Source organism: Diadema antillarum, unplaced genomic scaffold (assembly GCF_040938485.1).
Source record: "Diadema antillarum isolate AM-2024a unplaced genomic scaffold, OU_Dant_1.0 seq00000523_RagTag, whole genome shotgun sequence".
Taxonomy (NCBI): domain Eukaryota; kingdom Metazoa; phylum Echinodermata; class Echinoidea; order Diadematoida; family Diadematidae; genus Diadema; species Diadema antillarum.
This window is the reverse complement of record NW_027271475.1, coordinates 1,099,514-1,123,493: the sequence shown is the minus strand read 5'-3', so window position 1 is coordinate 1,123,493 and position 23,980 is coordinate 1,099,514. Positions and strand designations below refer to the sequence as shown.

The following is a 23,980-nucleotide window of genomic DNA, read 5'->3' as shown; positions in this document are numbered from 1 at the left end:
TGAAACAAGTAACTAGCAAGATGTCTGCGTGCTTGTGAATTGTAACAATATGACGCGCACTAGTAGCAAGCGTTTGGGCATTCAGCAAGCGCTCGCGCAATAGACGAGACAGAATTGAATATGGTGTTATCTTGAACGGCAAGAAACAACGGTAGCCTATGGAGAATTAATACATTGGCCTATGTGTTTCGTTCAATATGCTCTGATATTGAACGGTAAAAATTGAGCGGACAACAATACGCGTTTTTAATGCGCCGCTAAAACGTCCTATATAGCTGATAATTGTACATAACTACAATGTACATGTATGTTTTTACTTCTGGCAAGCCAACAATTGACTATAACTTTCCTAGGTGACTAGCATAACTAGATATATCGCTACGGCTACTGATATGCCTCCGCCATAATGCATGGTTTTCCTAATAGGTCTATAGTACAATGTCTTGACAATGTGTGATGACAGTTTCACACAATTGGCAAAATATTAAAATGACAGGTTTGACACAAATGTGCTTAATGTTCACTTTCCTAGAACTAGGTTCAATTGGATGAATGATTAAAATGTAAAAGTGCAGGTATTTGGGGAATTGATGATTTTTACTTGACTTTTGACCCTTTTATAAGTTTATGCATTGAGTAATTTTCAAGGTATTGAGAAAAAGTATAATTTCAGTATCAAATGGGAAAATAGCATTATCTAAACCTGGTCTTTGACCTTTGACCTCACAGTTCCAAAGAGAATCACTGTTAGGTTGAACATGCATAAATATGTAAGTTTCATGATGATACCTTGAGTTACTTTCGAGATATGGAGGAAAAAGTGCAATTTAGCACTTTCACTTGACCTTTTACCTTTTGACCTTTGACCTTTAGGCAAGAAACTTCCCCAAAAATATATATTGGGTAATACATGCCATACATCAAATTAAAAAAAAAAAAAAACCTTCAGGCATATTGCATTTAAAGGAAAGTAGTGATATTTTGAGGAGTTGACCTCGACCTTTGACCCCCTGACCTTTGACCCATGACCCCCAACTTCCCTAGATAATCACTGCCCATCAGTACAAGCATATATACTAAGTTCCATGAAGATACCTTGAACCATTTGCGAGATATGGAGAAAAACATGAAATTTAAATTTTTTTTTCACAAAATAACCTGTGACCTTTGACCTTTGACCCTGTGACCCTAAAATCCACACAAAGTATTATCCCCCAAGGATATACCCTCATACCAAGTTTGATGTAAAACCACCACACGGTTCTTGAGATATCGACAAAAACAAAACGGGACGGACGGACGGACGGACGACCCGAAAACATAATGCCTCCGGCCACTTCGTTGCGGAGGCATAAAAGAACATGTTACGCGATTGTTTTTCGTTTCTCCATTAAAAGTCTTCATTTTCCTTGGATTCTTTTTGTAGAGAATCATCACTTAACCTGCATTCCTGTAAGCTAAAAAAAAAACAACGCATCTTTCAGTCCATGATGAGGAGTATGTAACCTCATTACAAAGCAATTCAAAACCACTTGTTATTCCTCACTTCAAAACACACTCCACTAGCAAAGAGGAATTCCTGCACTGTCAAATTGCTATGAATCACTAAAGGAGATCACTCCATTTGCTGTCTGCTGAGTGCAGTCAAACTTTATTTGCCTAGCTTTAAAAAATATCTATTTGACAATGGTGCAAATAATCATTATGGTGATAATAAATGAATTCAAGAAATATCAAACTAGGAATACAAAAACTGAGCAGTCACACATAGCAATATGATGCAGAGTAAATACAAGTTTTGTTGGAATCTAATGCTGATGAAAATAAGATACAATGGAATTATAACAGACACAATACTGATACGAATTTAAGTCAGTTTGCCAAGTGTTTTTTTTTCCTGTTTTTGTCCTGTGTTTCTGATCTATTTCTGAACCTAGGGCATCACAAGACCTTGATGACTTACCTCCTTTTTGCGATGAACCTTCATCTGAAGAATGTGAAGCTGAGCCACTCCCTTTTCTACCATCACCTTTAAGAAATTTACAAGACTGTTTAGTTAGTTTTTTTTTGTTTTCTCTCTCTCTCCCTCTCTCTCTCTCTCTCACTCTCTCTCTAGCAATATCATACAGTCTATTAAAACTCTACACTTGAGTTTACGGCATTGAAGAAATGACGGAAATGTACAGTAACGGATACAAATTACAGATTCGGGAAGTGGACACATTGAATTTCAAGAGTAACAAGTAGATGAAAAATACTAAAGAAAATCCTTTGTGGTCCATCACCACCGTACCCAACACGCTTGAGATATGCTTTAGAAAATAAAATTCTTAACGAATGCAGTCAAAATTCAAACGTTTGACTGCTTATATCTTTTCAAAGATTGTTTTCATTTAAATAATTCTTCATTTTTATGAAGTAAGTTGTTGCTGCGTTCTTCAGTAACCCATGACTTTTGAATTTCTGATTTCCAAGAACGTGACTGCACAAAGCAAGTTTTCTAAAAGGTCTCTTTCTTGTGGCAAGATCTCTCTATTTTTTCGAGGGTAGATTTGTTTGAAATAAACATTCTGGAAAGTTTAGAGTATGTACAATTCTTCCCTACCACAAACAGAAATCTATATTCTCCAACTTTCTCTGACCACATAGACGGACACGAAAATGTGCGATCGATATATGCACTAGTTTCAACTCATCTAATTTCATTTTTTTTTTTTACATGATTCTGAACCAGATGTGTTGCAGTCCTTCCTTCCTTGTTTATCCCCAGCCAATATTGTGTATTAGGGAGTTTGAACTAATATAATGATTTAAAGTACTACACTATTTCTCTTTATATGAAGGGGTAGTACAATCTGATTAGCATGACAGCAATTTTACTGTCCAGTCGGTCAACCCTCCTCTGAATCTTACCTGATTTTGCTGCCAATGATGTAAGCTGGGAAGACTGTTTGATCAGGGACACCCGGTAGAAGTAATTTCTCCAGAAATTTTCCTCAGTGATTCTGTAAAATATTAAGCAAAATATGTTAGCACCAGACTTAAATGTGCAATAGTTCAAAGCTGCACTCAGTACTGACTTCTTTTTTCCAAACTCAATGTGATATTTGGAGCTGAAGGGGCCTCCTGCTAACAAAATATTAACACAGAGTTACGCAGAATAGCACAAACCAATTGAACTTTGCTTACAATGTGTGCCCAGTGCTGTAATTTCTGTTTTAGTTTGATTCAGGTCAGCTTCAAGTACCTGCAACTAGCTTGTAACATGTCTGTATCAGTCTCCTGCTCATAGACACCACTGAAAATTCCCTTGCTGAATGGTCAAATCAATCCTTGGCACAGTGGCCTTGTTTCTTATTACAGACAGAACAGAGCCATTTGTAGATTTTAACCCATGTTCACTATTTTTGAAGTCACCAATTCCATACACAGCTGCAATTGCACAGACATCAAGAGTAGCTAAACAAAGATAACTGAAGGACACAACATATTCTGTAAACATATAAGTTGAAAGGTATATGCCAGTATGAACATTCCAAAGAGAATCACTGTTAGGTTGAACATGCATAAATATGTAAGTTTCATGATAATACCTTGAGTTACTTTTGAGATATGGAAGAAGAAGTGCAATTTAGCACTTTCACTTGACCTTTGACCTTTTGACCTTTTGGCAAGAAACTTCCCACAGAACATATATTGGGTTATACATGCATACATCCAGTTAAAAAAATCCTTCAGGCATTGCATAAATATAAGGAAAGTAGTGATATTTTGAGGAGTTGACCTTGACCTTTGACCCCCTGACCTTTGACCCATGACCCCCAACTTCCCTAGATAATCACTGCCCATCGGTACATGCATATATACTAAGTTCCATGAAGATACCTTGAACCATTTGCGAGATATGGAGAAAAACATGAAATTTCAACCTTTTTTTCACAAAATAACCTTTGACCTTTGACCCAGTGACCCTAAAATCCAAACAAAGTATCATCCCCCCAGGATATAAAACAATCAGTTCAAATTACAAAAATATGGAAGGATGAGGATTTTCTCCATGACTAGGATGACACCAGCATGTGGCAGGGCTATCCCTAGTTTACTGCAGTCTTGTCAAACACAGCTTTCTCTATGAATCATTCCTCTGGAAAATACCTCCGTACTTACTTTTTGGGTACTAACTCGAACCGCATCTTTCGCAGGTTGTTGTCTTCCTGCAGGGTCGCCATGGCAATGGGGTGGACAGCAGTGAATTCAAAGTGGAACTGCACACCAGCTGGTGGATTTCTCAGGAAATTCCTTTTGTCCTTGAAGGGTAGACAAAGAGCACAAATTATTCTCAATTTTACATCTAGAAAAAAAAAAAAGAAGAGATTCGAGAAGAGATTCGAGTCTGAACAAAGCTACACTGTACAGGTAATGTGCATTGTTTGTGTTTGCATACTTTGAGATTGCAACTGTACAAGTTCGCTTGCTATTGCTTTGACAAAATATGAAAAGCTGTATGACTCAATATGTATATTGTTCCAAAAGGCTCTTCATGAAACCTGTAATTTCAAAACTTGCTTATGATCTAGGGGCTTCGAGCACATGATGTCACCTGTTTAAGGGACAAGTTCACCTTCATATACATGTGGATTAAGTGAAGGCAACAATGTTAGTAGAACACATCAGTGAAAGTTTGGGGAAAATCCGACAATCCGTTCAAAAGTCATTATTTTTTAAAATATCTGTGCAATCACTGCTGGGGGAGAAGACTACTACAGTGTATGATGTCACATGCGTACAACGATACAAGGAAAATAAAAAGAGAATTTCACAAAACTTGACTTTTTTAATAAAGTGCACATTTCCTCGACTTGTTACTGACTTATGTTAGGGGTAATATTATTCCCCCTGACTTCTGAAAGAGAGAAGTCGAGTGTTCTTTTATTATGTGAGAAAAGTGAGAATATCTTGAATTTTCTTTATACTTTCTTTATATAGTTGTACTCATATGACATCACAAGCTATAGTACTCTTCTCATCCAGCCATGACTGAGCAGAAACTTCAAAAATTCATAACTTTTGAACGGATTGTCCGATTTTCCTCAAACTCTCATTGATGTGTTCTACTAATATTGCTGCATTCACTCAACCCACATGTCTATGAAGGTGAACTTGTCCTTTAAACATCCATGGTGTTGCTGATCAATAGAGGGAAAAAAAATAGCAATGGTATCTATTTTGTGCAATGGCCAAAGGTTCAGCATTCAGTGAAAGATGAGATGCTCCATTCAACTCTACTCTGTATTATACTGTAAAAAGGAGGAATGTTTGCATGCATCTTAATTTCGCGAACTTCACAACAGCCAAGATTTGCGAAATTAAAATGCATGTGAATGTTGTCTACACTATATTCACTGAATGAGAGGCAATTTGTGAAAATTGCAAACTTCGAAAAAAGGCTGTTGGCTTCAATTCGCGATAATTTCATGCCGTGAAGATATCTTGCTTTACAATACATAAAGAGAGCATGGCATCTTTTACCACCTACAAAGTCTCATACCATCACATTCAAGACCTTGGTTCACTATTCAAATGAAATGTGTACAATTTGTTTGTGAGTAGATCAACACATACGCGTGACTAAGCATCACATGACCAACAAAAAGTTGCACGCCCTGATTTTAATCGAGGACTCAAAATAGGTGAAACAGGTTTAACCAATGTTTTTTCATATTTTCTGAAAGAGCAATTCTTCTAAACTATTCTAAAGTTTGGAATTGGAATCATAACGCAAAAGGGAAATTGTGTTTTTAGCAGCTTTTTCAAACACTTGTAGAATAGTGTGATTAGGTATGTCTCTTGGGACCACTTTTCTAAAAAAATCCTTTATACTCTCTTCACATTCAACTCTAATGACTTTTGAAAAGATTAAACGCTACTGCTTTGAAAGTCAGTTGGTATTAGTCACTGAAGGAATGTGTTCAGAGCATGCTCTTTTACCTTAATCTGATAATCCCTTCATTGTTGTTGCTATGGTGTTCAACATCCTGTTTTTTTGTTCCACTCATTGCACAGCTGGCATGGCTTGGTAAGATTAAGCACTTGAATAGACCCTATACTTCAGAGCCTAGCTTTTATCAGTTAACACTTTTCCAGAGTGTCTGCTTTCTTCCCGATATGTAGATACATGTAGGTTAGGAGAGCCCATTTGTATTCAGTAATTTTAAAGCTTGAAGTCTGCTCTTGTAGAATCTTCCTGTCACTATAAACTCATGTCTGGTGACTTTCTGTTGGTTTTGGAATGCAGGTTCACAGCAGGGTCACATATATTCATGTCAGGATTCCAAGTACATGTTGTAGCTGAAGTGGACATCGCAGCTCACACTTGACCTCACCTGAGAGAGGGCTAGTATCTGCTCCTTCATCTGCTCTTCCTCGTTGTATCCCACCCATGGAGGTAGGGCCACCTCGGACCGCTTGGAATGTTTCTCCTTCATGAACTTCTCCTGTTCCTTCTGGAAGTCACCAACTATCGTCTGTGTGTGTGCATATCATATGTGCATGTGTGATTTGCCGGGAACAACAAAAAAACAAAATTGAAATATTGGCACACAATCCAATGCAAATATCTGAAAGCTTCAGGGATACATTTCATACTTTCCTGGATAAGACACAATATATTGTAGATATTAAAGAGTGTCCTTATAAATAGTTATAGTTTGTATAAAGGTGTGTCTATCTTAGATACATATCTAAGATACATAAATTCACAATGCACATTCTTGAATCAGCAGGATAGTGAGTAGAAAGTAAATATTGTAATTACAACAATTCTTAATAAGAATTTCCATTTGTTGTAAAGGTGTATGCCCACTACAATGTTTCAGTTGTACAAATTGCACTTTTAAATAGTACAAAGTCAAAGCCACTAGGTTACTACTCCAGAATAATTTTCAGCAAAAAGTGGAATATAATATGCCAAGTCTTCACACAATGCATTGTGGAAGCAGTTTGAATAGACCACTGAATATCTGAGATATCGGATTATGAGCAAAAGTTCATTAAAACAGGAAATGATAATGGTAGAGTTCCTTTTTTTTTTTCTCCTCACAAAATAATTCAACCCTTAACCCTTCTCCTCCCCCCCCCCCCCCAAAAAAAAAAATAACATTGAGTATATAAAATGTACAGCATACATGGCTGGAAGTGACATGTTGTTTGTTTGTTTTTAGCCATGTATCAAATACCGCTTATTAGGGTAACCAAAGATGAAAAAAATGGTGTCTGTGACGCTGGATTCCAGATCCCTATGGTTAGGGCTACTTGACCCTAGTCAGCTTCTATGGCTATGCTATTAAAAACCAGGGGGTGAGGGTGGATTCTGCCCCTTCCCAACCCACTTTGATTCCCCAGCCCTTTCAGGGTTGGGGGGGGGGGGGGGCACAAAAGGAACACTTTCTAATATCAAATTCTGCATTTGCTGCAAGAAGGGACCACTCACTTGCTCCTCCATGGTTTTCTGTATCAAGGTGGCTGTTTTTGTTGCAGTGTCTGACACCTTCTTGAATAGAAAACCTGTCAAGACAGACACATGAAAAGAGAGGGGAAAAATGTGATTTAATGTATGTATATTACAAATCAAATACTCTAGGACCCCGTTTACAGTGCGAGGCTCGGCCGCGGCTCAGCCGCGGCCGAGTCTACCTTCATTTCAGTGTAAACGTGCAAAAGGCCAAATGCGAGGCCAAAATTGGCCTCGCATTTGGCCTCGCTCTGGAGATGGTCTCTCTCGGCCACGGCTCGGCCGCGGCCGAGCCCGGCCTTTTCTCCGTGTAAACGCAAACTGGGCCAAATTTAAGTCTGGCTTCCAAACCCTCTGCCTGAATCTTTTGCTATTCAGGATATTAACCCCCTCAACGTCGAAAACTAGTATAGTTTAAGGTGGTTTTGTCCTGCAAAGGATTTTTTCTTACGGTATAGGCCTTTGCCAGTACGGCGACTTCGTCGCCACGGAATTCAGTTGGCAAAGGGTCTGAAAACCAGACAATACCAAATTGCGTTTGTTTACAAACAGAGCGCCACTACGACAAAGTATTGAAAGGTTTGAATTAAAAGTGCAGCCAAGCCCAGTGCCAGTGTAAACAGACAAAATTGCGAGGCTCAGTCGCGCAATTGAGGCCGGGCTCGGCCACGGCCGAGCCCGGTCCCGCACTGTAAACAGGGTCTTATACCATAATCAGGAGACTGTGCATCACAAAACCAACAAAACGTCACACACACTAATTTTGTGTGAGGACTCAAAATAGGTGAGATGGGTCAACTTTAATAGTCAATCTTGATTCGTTCAAATTTTCTGAAAGAGCAAGACTTCCTCTACATCATGGTAAAGTTTGGGATCATAAAACGAATGAAAAATTGTGTTTTTCTTAATCTGATAATCCCTTCATTGTTTATGCAGCAGAGTTTCACATCCTGTTTTTTTGTTTTTTGTTTTTGCCCTTTCACTGCGTGGCTAGCATGACTTGGCGAGATCAAGCGTTTGAATTGACCCTACACTTTAAAGCCTCTTTTCTCAGTGCACACTTTTCAATAGTACACTGTATGTGTTTTCTTTTCAATATTTAGATAGGTTAGGAGAGTCCACCTGAATTGAGAACTTTATTGTTCATCATTTTAAAGTTTAAAGTCTGCTCTTTCAGAATTTGTCCTTAAAGGACAAGTTCACCCTCATAAACATAAGGATTGAGAGAATGTAGCAATATTAGGAGAACACGTCATTGAAAGTTTGAGGAAAATCGGACAACCCGTTCAAAAGTTATGAATTTTTGAAGTTTTTGTGTAGTAACCGCTGGATGAGAAGACTACTGCAGTGTATGAATAACTTAGATGTCTCATGCGTACAACAATATAAGGAAAATATAAAGAGAATTTCACAAAATTCCATCTTTTCAAAAAAGTACATATTCCCTTGACTCGTTACCGACATATGTTAGGGGTAATATTATTCCCCCTGCTTTTAGAAAGAGACAAGTCAAGTGCTCTTTTATTATGCGAAAAAAAGTGAAACTAGAGATTGTAATTTGTCATCACTGACAAATTAAGGTGATCCGATCTTTTTTTTTATCAATGATTCGAGTCCTGATACTGCAAAGTCTCAGCTACAACATATTAAAATCTGAGAGAAATTCACCGAAGCATAAGTAAGATAGTGCTCGATAAAGAGAGTCATGTCAATTTTCACATCTAAAAAAATTCCCTCCCATAGAGATAACACGTCATAGCGAAGATAGAAAAAGAAGAACATGTGACCTTTGACCCCACTTTCCACAGACAAGATGGCATCTGAGCAAAAAGTGGTTATTTTGTGAAATGATCCTTGTTACATGGTCTTTGTGTGTGCAAAATATGGGAAAGATAGGACATGTATTCACCAAGATACAGGATGAAACATTTATGACCTTTGACCCTAATTTACATACCCAAGATGGTGTCTGATCAAGTAGTTGTTATTTTATGAAATAATGTACGTGACATGAACTAAACATGTGCAAAATATGGGATTGATAGCCATTGTTGTTGTTCATCTATTGCACAGAAAGTAGTAGAAAGAAAGAAAAATAAAGAAAAAAATATGTTATTTTATAGAAATTTGAAGGAAAAGCATAAAAAAATCAGAAAAAGATAAAGTTAGGAAGGGAGATTAAGACTAACTAAAGAAAAAGAAGAAAAAAAGTGTTTAAAAAAATGAAAAAAAAATATTGGCAGGGGTGAGCCTCGAACCAGGGACCTTAGGATTACGAGTCGGATGCGCTATGCAATGACCTATTTCATGCTCCATAGGCCCTGTGTATTAAGCAAAATGACGCTGCATCGAAGCCACGTGCCATTTTCAACCAAGTTTTTCGACGTGATGCCGACGTCGTATGAAAAAATGAAGGGCACACTTACGATAGCCCAAAGTCTCAGCTACAACATACTAAAATCTGGGAAAAATTCACCGAAGCAAAAGTGAGCTAGTGCTCGAAAAAGAGAGTCATGTCAATTTTCACTGCCAGAAAAACTGCTCTCCCATAGAGATAACACGTAAACTGGTCAAATTCTACAAGGATACATTCAATCCATTTTTACGAGGCGATGACGTCATCCAATCAAAATGTTGTTTTTACATTAATGAAAGAACATTTCATAAGCTACAACATACTGAAATATGGGAGAAAATTGGCAGAGGATAAGTGAGATACGCTCGAGTAAACTTGTAATTTGATGACGTCATTTTGAAAATTTACTTTTTTTACTTTATTAAGAAATTTGATATCTTTTAATCAATTTGTCAGCATTGCCTACCCATGAAATGACATGTACAACTCATCAGCTTTCAATATATGTAAAGAAAATGGGGGGTCACCGTCCATCCTGACGAGTAAAATCGGATTTAAAATTGGCAGTTTTTTGGCATAGTTGCACTGTATATCGCCATTGACGCGCAGCTGCGCGGAATTTCAACTTTGACGGCCCCGTATGACGTCATATTGAGTCGGATTGACTTGAAACGTGGTATAAATATTCCTTGACATTTCAGACATGCGATCAAAGTGAAAAAACTGGAAATTTCAATTGCATATGAGCTGTGCGTGCGTATATGCGCGCGCGCGTACGCGTCCGTCCGATTTTTTCAATTTTTCAAAAAATGCTCCAAATGGTCTGAAACGTGTGCAAAAAAATTTTGAGCTCGATTGGAGCATACAAATATTTCAACGCGCGCGTACGCGCACGTTTTAAGAGAAAATATGAATTTTGAGAACATGAGTAGAATGCGCATAACTTAAAATATATGTGACGTAAATTTCATTGAAAAATTCTATTTCATTAATGAGATATGATTGAGAATGTGTTTTCATATAATGACGTCATAGTGACGTCACGGTCGACTGATCACAATGATACATTAGATTTGCCGTCTTTGGGACATGATGCATACATGATATAATTTTGAAATTGACAGGCAGCGGACTTTCTGAGCTAACCTCTGCACAACTTTTGAGGAGAAATAAAGAAGAAGAAGAAAAACAAAGAATCCGTACAGATACAGAAGGTGATCCGAGAGGATACTCGGATCACCTAAATATGTTGAATTTTCTTTACATTTTCTTTATCCTGTTGTACGCATATGACTCACAAGCTGTAGTAGTCTCCTCATCCAGCGGTTCCAACACAAAAATTTTAAAAATTCATAACTTTTGCATCGATTGTCCAATTTTCCTCAAACTTTCACTGATGTGTTCTACTAATATTGTTGCATTTTCTCAATCCTTATGTTTATGAAGGTGAACTTGTCCTTTAACTAAAAATCCATGTCTGGCAACTTTTTGTCAGTTTTGTGGTACACGGTCACATTTAATCACACACACACAACCCACAGCAATGTCAACAGATGGGTGTTCATCTCTTCTTTTACATTGATCTAGATTCTGTACCTGAATGTAGATTTCTCTATTTCACAAGATAAACTGCTCTAAAGTGTGTGCACTACACTGACAAATCTAGCTTCCCTTCATCTTTGATCGAACAGAACTTTGCAACTGAAAATGTCAACATTAATAGTACATTATTTTACCCATTATTACGTATAGTGAGGTGCCCGCACCTCGTCAGGGGCCCGAATACCGTCACCCCCGCTTACCGTCACCCCGCTTAAAATTGTTTTAAGCGCACTAAACAAAAATTTATGCCCGGGACTGTGCTCAGTACGTTTGAAACTTACCAGGGCTACCACAACCAAGCAAATTTTGGTGAAAACCGAACAGTTTTTCGCGAAAATCGGAAATTTTAATCGGAATAGGACCCTACGTGTTATAAGTATCACCACTGTCCCCGCACGCATCTTTATTACGTGTATGTCTATGGGAGCATCACGGTCACCCGCACACGTCTTTTACGTGCTTTGTCTATGGGAGCGCGGGTGACGAGTTGCGGGCCCCTTCCTTAGCCGCAATTTTTTCGCATCGTTCGCGTTTGACGATGATTGCTGCAAATTTTCGATATCGATCAGTGAACTTGTGATTCCATTGGAATTTTCAACATTTTTCCTGTACATGAGTTGGATTTCAAAGAATTTCAGTGGCGAATTGTGATTCAAATATGCGCAAACATTAACTATGACGAGGTGCGGGTCACCCAAGTATACACTACCTCCGCCAAGGGAGGAATTATGTTTTCATCGGCGTTGGTTTGTTAGTTTGTTTGCCTGTTTGCAAAATAACTCAAAAAGTTGGAAATGGATATGAATGAACCTTGCAGGGAAAATCAATGACACAAGGAACAGATCATAGACGACCAAATTTGGGTAGTGATCCAGGAACTTTTTATGGATTTTTAAAGGATATTTTATCTTTCGGCAGATAGGGTCAATGAACTTGGGAGTTCAAGCTGCACATATTTATGAGGTTTGCATTATATGCACTCCAAGTGCATGCTCTGCTCAGGCAAGGCATCTTGGTATGGTGTACAGTTTGTAGCTGCAAGCTGGAAGCCGACGACATGAAAAAAACAGGTTTCAATCTTATTCATTACCGGTAATAAGAATATGAAACAATGTTATTGTTACTCTACCTCCAACCCCCCCCCCCCCCCCCCCCCAAAAAAAAAAAAAAAAAATCATTAGCTTATACAACTGACAGCTGTTATCTAGACTATTATAAACTCTATTTTCAGTTTAGATCTGCATCAATTTCAAAGTTTGAATTGAGAAAGACAACCACTCACTACTGGTTTTTGACACTTGCCCAATCCCTATTAACAATAACATGATTAAACTCAACTACAAGATTCTATTACACTAGGTCTAGTCTGTGAAACATTGTGAACAGTTGATACAGGCAACTTTCTTTGTATTTCATATCCTTTCAGTGGCAATATTATTGTCACTCACTGCCAAAATTATATGCAGAATTGAGCGCAGCTTCGGCCGCCTCGGCAGCCTCTTCTTTGGTTATCCTGGCCATTTTAGTTGCGGTTGCCGATGTGTTTTTCCGTTCCGGCCTTTCAGAGTCTACTGCTGTGTCTTTGTCTCGGTCTGTTCCACTGGTGGTATTTCCATCCTCCCCGCTGGAGCATGATTTAGAATCGGGAGCAGCTGAAGGATCGCCTCCGTCGCTTCCTGCCAAGTCCGCTACCGCTGGCTCGGAATTTGCCGTCCCATGTCCCGTTTCCAATGCTGCATCATCATCATTGACACTGTCTGCGAGTTTATCCGAGTCGCTCTCAGCACTCGGCTTGTCTGCTGCTTTGCTCGATTCTTCTATTGTTTTCTTACCTCCCCACCAACTACTTAGCATTTCCATTGTTTTTTATACTTGTAGGAGTAATCCTGAAACTGTAAAGTCAAAAGAATAAGTATGTGAACAGCGTATTCGCAGAGGAGTCGTCGTCATTACGTGTCTCGCATCGAAGACAAGAGTTGTTTTCGTTTAGCACTTTGTACTTCCGGTGGTGACTTTATTCCTAACAATACCAGTAATGCACATGCACGGTGTATATGTGCACTGATCTCCATATTTCTGTGGTATGTATCTTTATCATCATATCATACATATAAAAATAAGTTCTATATTTTTACCTTGTGATGAAATACATGTAATTATTTTTTTTCTTTCAAAAATGTTGCATTAAAGAAAAAAAATATCGGCAATACGACGTTCGATAATGATCGATCATTACTTTGAAGCTTCCTCAAATTGGTCCTTTTCCTTCTAGCCTATGTCAAGATGGTATGTGGTGAACAATGTACTGGCTGATAAATCCTATTAAATCTTCCTGATCCGACAATATTTCAGAATGAAACTCAAAATTTCAATGCTTTGATCATCAGTCTCTAAATTTCTTGATTTGTGACAAGAAAAAGTAATGTTAGTATCAAGAAAACTACGTGTAATTATACGTACACCGTGCTTCCAACACACCCGAGACTTTACCTGTACTGTAAACCATCAATTCGTCCACGGCAATCAATCTATCACGGGCCCTGGGTACCGATATTGACACTCAATACGCAAAATTGTATGGTTTAATTCGCACTAACAATTAGGAGATGTTTTGGGGTGTTTTGGTTGTGAACACTACGAAAATGAGGGCATAGAGTTTATAAAAGGACATCGTGAAACCATTACTACTAGACTAGTATATAGGTTCCCACTCATTCACTCTGTTCTGTACATCACGGCACAGTCAGTAAATACCGTACCGTGCGTGGCGTACAATGTAGGCCTATCTAACGTGTCGTTGGTCTCGGGCCGTAGAGTCGGGGTATTCAAGGCTAGTCATTGCATGTGCTGTGCAGTGGCCGCTGTAAATCACAGTCTAGCTCTCTGGCCTCCAACTCCATTCACCTTCCAGTGCGCAAGTGCGTGCACACTGCATAAAACAGTCCGGGAAACCCGCTCATGAGGACCGCTCCCGCGTACAAGGACTGCCCCGCCTCATGAGGACCGCCCTCATCTCACATCTGACATAAAAATTGTCGCAACTTTGCACTGTGATTTTTTGTTACACACACCTGTCCACTATCCATGATGAAAAGAAGAAAAAATCCTGTCTGTTTTTTTTTTTCAAAAATCGAGTTTTAATCAACCGATGCAAAGCGCCCATCAAAACACGGGCGCCAGCGTGTTCGCACAATGCAAGACTGCCTCACCTAGCAGACTGATCCGACAGTCGGACATGCAAAATTATATCCACATCAATGTAGAACTCTGTTACCAAACTACTTTTATCTCAATGTTAATTTTGTTAAATACGTCATAAAATTTCACAAAATCCCAAAATATTATCATCTTGAATTCTTGATAATCCAACAGAATCCAGACAAGTGCTGTGCATGTTCAGTGTTAATGCGCGTACAACTTTCTACAAGGCCACTGAAAAATGTGCCGTGCCATACCTTGTCGGCGCAAGGTTGCATCGGCACTTGATTGGGGACATTGCAGCGCCCGTTGGTGTCCAAATTCTGGCGAGTCTGCACTTGCGTTCAACCCCTGTACATTTACATGTTACTGCATAGACACGTATGGAGATTTTGCTTTTCTTTTGCATTTTTGAGGATACCATCGGTTTCTGAGCATGCGATAAGTGAAAAATCTCGCAACAGAATGCTGCAATTTCTCAATTTTTTGCGCTCTTTCGGTAACCCTGATTTGTAACACAAGATTTAAACTGCAAGCGCTTTGGAAAATTTGCGCTGGTTCTGCATTTTTTACTGCAAAATTTGGGATTTTATCATTTTAGATGGATTTTTTTGAGGTGACTATGGCACTTTCCTGCGGTGAACATCTGTGCCAGTATGTTAAATGATGCGATATATGCATGTCAAACATTGTGTTGTGACAGTAGAATTTGATGGCTTGTGATAAGTGTACGGATTCTGGAGGCCAGCCAAAGACTGGGGGTTTTACTTTAAAGGACAAGTTCACCTTCATAAACATAAGGATTGAGAGAATGCAACAATATTAGTAGAACACATCAGTGAAAGTTTGAGGAAAATTGGACAATCGATGCAAAAGTTATGAATTTTTAAAATTTTTGTGTTGGAACCGCTGGATGAGGAGACTACTACAGCTTGTGAGTCATATGCGTACAACAGTATAAAGAAAATGTAAAAGAAAATTCAACATATTTTCACTTTTTTCGCATAATAAAAGAGCTCTTGACTTGCCTCTTTCTAAAGGCAGGGGGAATAATATTGCCTATAACATTTGTCGGTAACGAGTCAGGGGAATGTGTACTTTTTTCAAAAGATGGAATTTTGTGAAATTCTCTTTATATTTTCCTTATATTGTTGTACGCAAGTTATTCATACACTGCAGTAGTCTTCTCATCCAGCGGTTGCTGCACAAAAATTTTAAAAATTCATAACTTTTGAACGGATTGTCTGATTTTCCTCAAACTTTCAATGATGTGTTCTACTAATATTGCTACATTCTCTCAATCCTTATGTTTATAAAGGTGAACTTGTCCTTTAATGGCAATTTTTAAGAAGTTGGTGTGGATAAAAAATGGACAAATTAACAATAGTAAGTCTAGTACCAGAAGTGGCTACCACCCCCACCCCTCCCCCCCCCCCCCCAAAAAAAAAAAATATATATATATATATATTATAAAATTTTCAACTAATGAACTCATGTTCTAGGCAGGTTTGATCATGATGTCAAAACACTCGAATGCAAGGTGCTAAGTATATTAAGAGTCATGCACACACACACAAAAAAAGGAAAATAAAGATGAATGAAAAATGAATTGACAATTCACCTCCACAAGGCAAAGGAACCTCAGCATGAACAAAGTAAAGAAGCCCCACCCCAACATTTGGCAACAAAGGCTGCAAAGCAGAAACTGTGCTAAATCAGTTTTTGAAAACTGTTCAAAGAATTTATAAGATCGTATTGTGTGGTTTTTTAAACCATCAGAAGATTGTATTCCTTCAAATGATGTCCACATTGTAAACCATTCAGTTTGAAGAGAAAAAAATGTGAAAGGTTTAGATCCACTTGTTGAACATCACTTCTTTTCTCAAAGATAAAATTGATTTTTGTGAGTTAATGTGTGCTGCATTGGACACAGTATGAACATTGCGTATGTGGTTTATATGTATGACTTTAATTCAGTGATGAATATGTTGTCCTATTGAAAGTATGGAGTCTCTCATGAATAGTATGTGCATACAATTAATGTCACTATGTTTTCCTGCATTTTCATTCTAGGCACGTGGGCCAAAGAAGCATCTGAAGCGGTTGAATGCTCCCAAGCATTGGATGCTTGGGAAGCTGAACGGAAACTTTGTAAGTATTTTTTTTTTCACACTTTTCAAGTCATATTTGATTTTTGAAATGCCTGAAAACGGTGGAAGCAAATACTAGTTTATTTGAAAGGCACCAAGCACTATGCATTCACCCCTTGTTTCTATAATTTCTTCCTTGCTTGATCCATCCTGTGGTTTTTCTTCTGCAGGCAGGATCAAGTATGATTAGGAGTGTAGATTTGCTCAATTTTTCTTACTTTTTTGACATTTGTATCCATGGTAGCAAGTGTTTGTGCCATTACACCAGTTTTGCAAAGATTTTGTAAGCAGCATAAAAGATCATGGACTAGGTGATTACTGTATACGCCAAATATTTTGCGAGGTTTATATTTTCACGAATTGCACGCGAATTTCGTGAATCGGGTGCTATTCGCAAAATTAAAGACACGCAAAAATATTGACTCTGATCCTGATGCGGATGTGACGTACGCGTGTACATTATCTCCGTTCAGTTCAGGACTCCACGATCGTGAATTTAACCACTCGCGAAATCGTCAGGAATTCCCGATTCGCGAAAATTTAGACTCTGGAGATAAATGCCGTATACAGTATTGCCTTGGCATTGTGTGATGTCTATCATTGGTGGTGAACATGTTGATTGTCAAGAAAAAGCCTCAATTCCATGCTGGCCATGTTATGCCTCCTGGCCACAGTGCAACAAGATTTCCTCACATGAACATCCCCAGGTTTACAGGATATGGCAAGTGCTTCGTGGCAAATGTTTTTTGTCATTGTCCAGTGCGACATGTTAGCAAGCTAGCCACTATATGATGGACCATTGTATAAACATTGTTTCAGTATTACATCATATAAATTGTGTTGTTGTTTCAGTGTCACTTCTTAGATTGTATTGTGGTACCTTAAAGGGATGTTATAGTTTTGGTAGAGATGGGGGAATCAGATTGTAACTTTTTTCGAGATAATTAGAAACCACTTATGAAATATTAAAGAACATACAAATCTAGAGGAATTTAAAGTTTATTGGATGAAAAACGGGTTTGGAATGGCTGAAATATCACAAAACAAAGTGACACAAAGTGGGCCTAAGAAAAAGTGGGTCCCACCGTTAATTAGGACCGCTTTGTTTCTGGATACCTAAGCCATTTCAAAACCAATTTTCATCATTTCAAATCTGAATCCTCTTGGAATTGTATGCTCTTTCATTTTTCATAAGAGGTTTTTCATTATCTCACAGAAAGTAGGAAACCTGAAGCCCCATCTCACCCAAAACTATACCATCCCTTTATAACTAAATTGCACTCTCTACTGAATGCTTGCCATTCCTTTGAGAGTGACCTTGTCAGTGATTGCGTTCTTACAACCTGAGAATGTTTCTTCCTCTCCATCCAAGGCTCCCCGTGCATCCACAGGACCACACAAGCTCCGAGAATGCCTCCCGCTCATCATCTTCCTCCGCAACCGCCTCAAGTACGCCCTGACGTACGTCGAGACCAAGAAGATCATGATGCAGCGCCTCATCAAGGTTGACGGCAAAGTGCGCACCGACATCACCTACCCTGCTGGGTTCATGGGTAAGCCTCCCCTAGCGTCAGCAGCAAGCCAGCTGCAAAGGTGTTGGTAGCAATGTTTTAGTTTTTGGCAACATGAATGCAGATTTGTCATGGCTGTTGTTACAGATGCTCGGATGAGGGAAGTCTAGCGTGTCAATTGATATATCCTCCACCAAATTGATCATAAGATTAGGCTATACTAGTATATTGTTTTTCAATTTCATTAGCAAATGCCAAATAACGATTCATTCCATAGGCATAAATAGCCTTGTGGGCACAATGACAGGACATCAAAAGGAAATCAAGAATGAAATTTAGAAGTGAAAATGTAAACATTGTGTGTTTCTGGCTTTGTCCACTTGGAGGCAAGCATCATGGAAAACATGTTTGTGTGCCTTCAGAGTACTAGAACTTGTCAACCAGACTGGTGCAGAAGTTCTGAGCCAGCCTCTCCTATTAAAGATATAAACAATCAAAAGATTTACATCTCTTTGTATGCTGTCAGAATACTTCGTAGAAAAGTAGGGTACCATCAGCCTTATATCGTATATGTTGTGGCCGTGTCGAAGGCACTGCAGCTGATCACACCCACTTGCTGCAGTGTTCATTTACAGGCCTATATAAAACCAAGTCTGCTCATATGGTCGCCAATTTGGTTAGTACATGTTACCACTTTGGCATTACCCAGAGGAGACACATTCCACATTTTTTCAGTCACTGCTGTTATTTCAAGCATTGTTAACTGTGAAACTGCCAAACATGCGTGGTGGTGTTTTGTTTATTTGTGATTTTCTTTGTTGTCTTTTGTATTAGTCTTAGATGTCATCACTTTGTTGTTTCATTTATGCTGTTTGTGTGATTTGATTGTTTGGCATTGTAAAGGTATGAATAAACCTGTTGTATATATGACATGCAGTGTTCCAATTTTAACGGGAGACCAACATCTCCAATGTGGGACGGCATTTAACACATTTGAGGTCCACTTCGCACACACTGAAGGTCATGTAACAGCGTGTCTAGAGTAAAAGCTCATGCTTGTCTAAACTGAACTTGCTAAACCATCACAAAACACAGGTGTCAAGTAGATTGAATGTCAAAGCTGTGGAACTGTTTCATGCGCAGTTCAAAAGTGTACATCTTTGCCATTGCATAGCAATATTTCCGTCACATGATATCATATTAAGGATCATATCAAGCATGAATCATTATCAAAGTTTATTTGAAGACACTGTTTCCTCGAATTCAGATGATTCAAATCTTGATTTGAACCCTATGAAATGAAAAAGTGAAAAAAAATGGAAGTAGCATTATGCTTCTTCTTTTTTGTGGGGATTGTCCTTCCCCATGTGTATGAATTATCTCATAACGTTGAAATGGTGCCTCTATTTGGAAACCTCAGATAAAGCACAAGTTTATATTGTTTGTGAAGCATAGAGGTTTCTGTTACTTGGGCTTAGACAAAATGCTTCATTGCTGATAGAGAAACAATATGACTGGATGAGTACTTGGTGTGTGAGTGATGAGTAATCCACATATTGTCCCTGATGCAGATGTCATCTCAATCAACAAAACTGGAGAGAACTTCCGACTCATCTACAACGTGAAGGGCCGATTCGTTGTCCACCGCATCGGAAATGATGAAGCCAAGGTCAGTTGTTTATGTCTTGTAGGTTACTGTACTTTTTTCTGTCTTTGTCTTTATTCTCTTCTCTTTACATGTGCTCAGTGAAATTCTGGTGCTACACAAATTTCATTTTTATTATTACTTCCATTTTGACAGTTTTCTTTTTCTGTCAGAAATCAAGTGTGCAACATGAAATGTAGTAACCATCATACCAAACTGTCATGTCTTCTGTGGACATGGATAATCAGTTTACAGTAATAGCAGCTATTATATTCCACATACTAAGAATGCTGCAACAGGATTGGTCCAGAGCTGATCACGTGATGAAGCGTAGTTTTGCCCATCACATCACCTGAGAAGAAAAGTTTGTTACACTCTATGTTGATAGTCCCTTTTGTTTCGCTGATCTCCACACTGTCCACACAGTCCTAATGCAAGATGAGTACGCGCGAAATAAAAGTGCGTTGCACTGTGGACTATCAAATGACCTAGGTCACTTGATAGTACACAGTGCAACGCACTTTCACTTCGGTGCTGCGCGGTGCGCGCAGGAAATTCATTGTTTTGTCATCTACGCGCACGGGTAGCCTAAGCCCTAAGGATACCTAAAGACGGCTAAAACGGTTTCAGACGTGGAATAAAATGGGAATTTCTAGGACCCTAGATGTGGAATATAAAGCAAATAATCAACTTTTAGTTTCAGGCAATGAGACAAGTTATCACTTCCTCGGCGATCTGAATGTGTACGCTATCTTTCCTCAGCTGCGCTTTGGAAAAATAGCTACATCCAGATCGCCTCGGAAGTGATAGTTTGTCCCATCACCTTCACCAACGTTGATTATTTGCTTACTGTAGTGACAGCCATGTGCAAAGCTCCTAGTTGTCATAGCATTTGTGATTATTTACATTACTGACAGATCATTGTAGATCAAGTATTTGTACCACAGGGCTTTGATTCCTACAAATTTTGACATTTGTTAGGAAGCAGTGGTAGAATTACAATCGCTGGGCTTGAGGTTGAATAGAAAAATTAGTGATGCAATATATGCTGATGTCAAATGTTGTACTGTTCTTTTTATCAAGTTTCTTCAATCACCTTCAAGTCATTTTGAAATTACTATTTGAATCTGAATGTTATATGAAACAGATATAAAATGCAATTAGGCATCTAAAGAAAATGTGAACAAATGATTTCATACTACCCTGCCTCACAAAAAACAACAACAAAACAAAACAAAGCCATAACAAAGCAGCACCAACACTATACTGTGCAGATGAATGTCATTACTCAAAGATAAAACAGTGCACTGGAGGAAAGGATGGACATTTCTATTTCTCTTTGCACACAGTACAAGCTTTGCAAGGTCCGCAAGGTCTGGATCGGCCCCAAGGGAGTGCCCTACCTCAGCACCCACGATGCCCGCACCATCCGCTACCCTGACCCCCTCGTCAAGGTCAACGACACTGTCAAGGTCGACATCAGCTCTGGCAAGATCATCGACCACATCAAGTTCGACAGCGGTAAGCCAATGTGCATACCAAACATTCATTTGGTATAGCATGTGGGGGGGTTGGATTCCGCCCCCCCCCCCCCCCCCCCCCGAGATCTCGGCCATCGGTGGTGCGATCGCGATGAAATTTTGCATACGTTAGACCCGCGTCATAATCTACAAGATTGTGTCATAAGATTTTTTGAAACAATCAATTTCTAATTTTAATTAATTAATTATGCAAATTAAGCTCAAGATGATATTTTAGCCTAATTAAAAGCATTGACCTAACCCTAAAGGGGCTGGGCTTTTTTGGCTATGCTCAGACCGGGGGGGGGGGGGGGGGGATGGATTCCGCTCAAGATGATATTTTAGCCTAATTAAAAGCATTGAGAGTCTGATTTTTGATCTGTAAATCTGTTTTAGCATATTCAACAATTGTACATCACAAAAACTTCCAAAACTCATTTCAATTCTTATGTATTTTATTGTTTTCAGAATTTCTTATGTATTTCTCTGTTTTTCAACTTTTGTTTTTTCTCTGTTTTTTCATTGGAAATTGTCACTGACCACTTTTCTACCATAATTAGCACAAAATTAATCAATGAAAATGATTAATTGTAAAAATAATCAGGTTTTTATGACTTTCATGACAGAGCAATGTTTTCCATTGGAAATGTACACAAAATCACAAAATTATGCCCGTTTTGGGGCGACATTCCGTTACAAAAATGGGCGTGGCTTCGCAAAAGTATGCGCGGACGTTGCAAATTTGGTCTCAAAAGTTGCGCGAGACTTGAACGAAGAAAGTCAAGAAGCCTCGCGACGAGGCCTTCTCTCGTTACAGAATTATAGCGCGAAACGTCGAGGGGGGCGGATTCCCCCCCCCCCAGCCCTTTTAGGGTTAAGCAATGCAAAATTGGGGTAGTTATCGTGCTCAACATGTTGTAGCTTGCCACGGTATGAGCAGTGACCAAAAGGCTTTTCCATGTTTAGTCAGAAGCTCTAAAAAAAAGATGTCCAGCCTTTGATGTCTCTGAAGATCTTTGTAACGACTGTCCTGTGTACTTTGTCACTTCAGGCACGCTGTGCATGATCACGGGAGGTCGCAACTTGGGGCGTGTCGGCACCATCACCCACAGGGAGAAGCACCCGGGGTCCTTCGAGATCGTCCACGTCAAGGATGCCTCAGGTATGATGTCTCCAATCCTGGTTGGCGGCCCTCAGTGCACAATAAATTTAGTGAATTATATTCAGAAGAAAGGGAAAAAAAATGTGGTATGAGACGCTATCTTACACTTGAGAACAGCTTTAAACTTAATGCAGATACAATCTTCTTTTGTTCTTCAATCACATTTTGTGCAGGACACACAATACAGAAAAAGAGAGAATGAAAATTTGTTCTTTAAACTCATGGCAGTTGACAGTGAGTAATGCCCTATCCTCAAGAACAACTGGCACATTCTATTTCCCTGAAAGTAGGAATAATTTTGTGTTATGCCACACTTCCTGTAGTGTGGTTAGACTAGGTGAAGGCCCTGTTACACTAGAGCCTATCAAGCCAACGAATGCCCACGAACTGAAAAATTTGAAGGTACATTTGCATCTGTTACTAATCCTAGAATATTTTGAAACATGCTCGATGCTGAATGAGGGAGACAAATTGAAGAAACTCACACCTGATGTTTGATGCTCTTTGTATTCATTAGCTATTCACAGGGATTAGCAGGGACACTTTGGGGCTGACCTTTATTTTGGACATGATTGATGTTCTCTCTATTCATTAGCTATTTGAAATGATTTGCAGAGATACACTGGAGACATTTTTTCTTTAGCACATGTAAAAAAAAAAAGAAGCTCCAGTGTATTTCTGCAAATCCTTATGAATCCCTACGAATAGCCAATGAATACAAAGAATGTCAAATATGTGACAAACTATTCTAGTATTAGCAACAGATGCGAATGTATCTTCAAGTTTTTCAATTCGTTAGGCATTCGCTGGCTCCATATGTTCTAGTTTGACAAGGCCTTTACATATCAATTTCCTGTTGTCATCATTAGCTGATTGAATGATAACTTGAGTGGGTATGTTAGAACCGAGGCTTCATTATAATTTGTACTTGTTCTCTTTCAGATCATTCTTTCGCCACCCGTCTGAGCAACGTGTTCGTGATCGGCAAGTCCAACAAGCCCTACGTCTCGCTACCCAAGGGCAAGGGTATCCGCCTCACCATCGCAGAGGAGCGCGAGAAGCGCATCGCTCAGAGGCAATGAGCCACCAGCTCACTACCACTCCCATATCCCACACAGTGAACAGAGAAAAAGCAGGGATCCATAACCCCACACAAACTGAGTGAAAATGTGCCCATGGATTATTGGTCTATGATGTTTCTCCACCAACCCATTTTGATGAAGGAAGCTCCACGGCTAGACATGTGAAGTGAATACACACACGTGCTGCTTTTGCAGAAACGATGCGCTGACAAGAATCACAATAAATTCCTTTATCACCATGCAA

General features: G+C 39.1%; 2 protein-coding genes across 2 annotated transcripts in view; one reads left to right on the top strand and one right to left on the bottom strand.

The window, feature by feature from the left end:
* The window catches only part of LOC139734330 (synapse-associated protein 1-like), a 36,871-nt gene extending 23,475 nt beyond the window's left edge, over positions 1-13,396 (bottom strand). Inside the window, exons 1-6 of the mRNA XM_071645122.1 lie at positions 12,917-13,396; positions 7,490-7,563; positions 6,384-6,524; positions 4,168-4,307; positions 2,914-3,005; positions 1,964-2,029 (exon numbers count right to left, since the gene is read on the bottom strand). Coding sequence (XP_071501223.1) covers positions 1,964-2,029; positions 2,914-3,005; positions 4,168-4,307; positions 6,384-6,524; positions 7,490-7,563; positions 12,917-13,328 — 925 coding nt within the window. The 5' untranslated portion in view covers positions 13,329-13,396. The remainder of the gene's footprint in view (positions 1-1,963; positions 2,030-2,913; positions 3,006-4,167; positions 4,308-6,383; positions 6,525-7,489; positions 7,564-12,916) is intronic.
* Positions 13,397-13,742: 346 nt separating this feature from the next.
* On the top strand, positions 13,743-23,980 carry LOC139734305 (small ribosomal subunit protein eS4-like). Its single transcript, XM_071645100.1, has 7 exons — positions 13,743-13,754; positions 16,740-16,817; positions 18,189-18,369; positions 19,899-19,996; positions 21,322-21,493; positions 22,544-22,654; positions 23,597-23,980. The coding sequence occupies exons 1-7, from the start codon at positions 13,752-13,754 to the stop codon at positions 23,734-23,736; spliced, it is 783 nt and encodes a 260-aa protein (XP_071501201.1). The 5' UTR covers positions 13,743-13,751; the 3' UTR covers positions 23,737-23,980.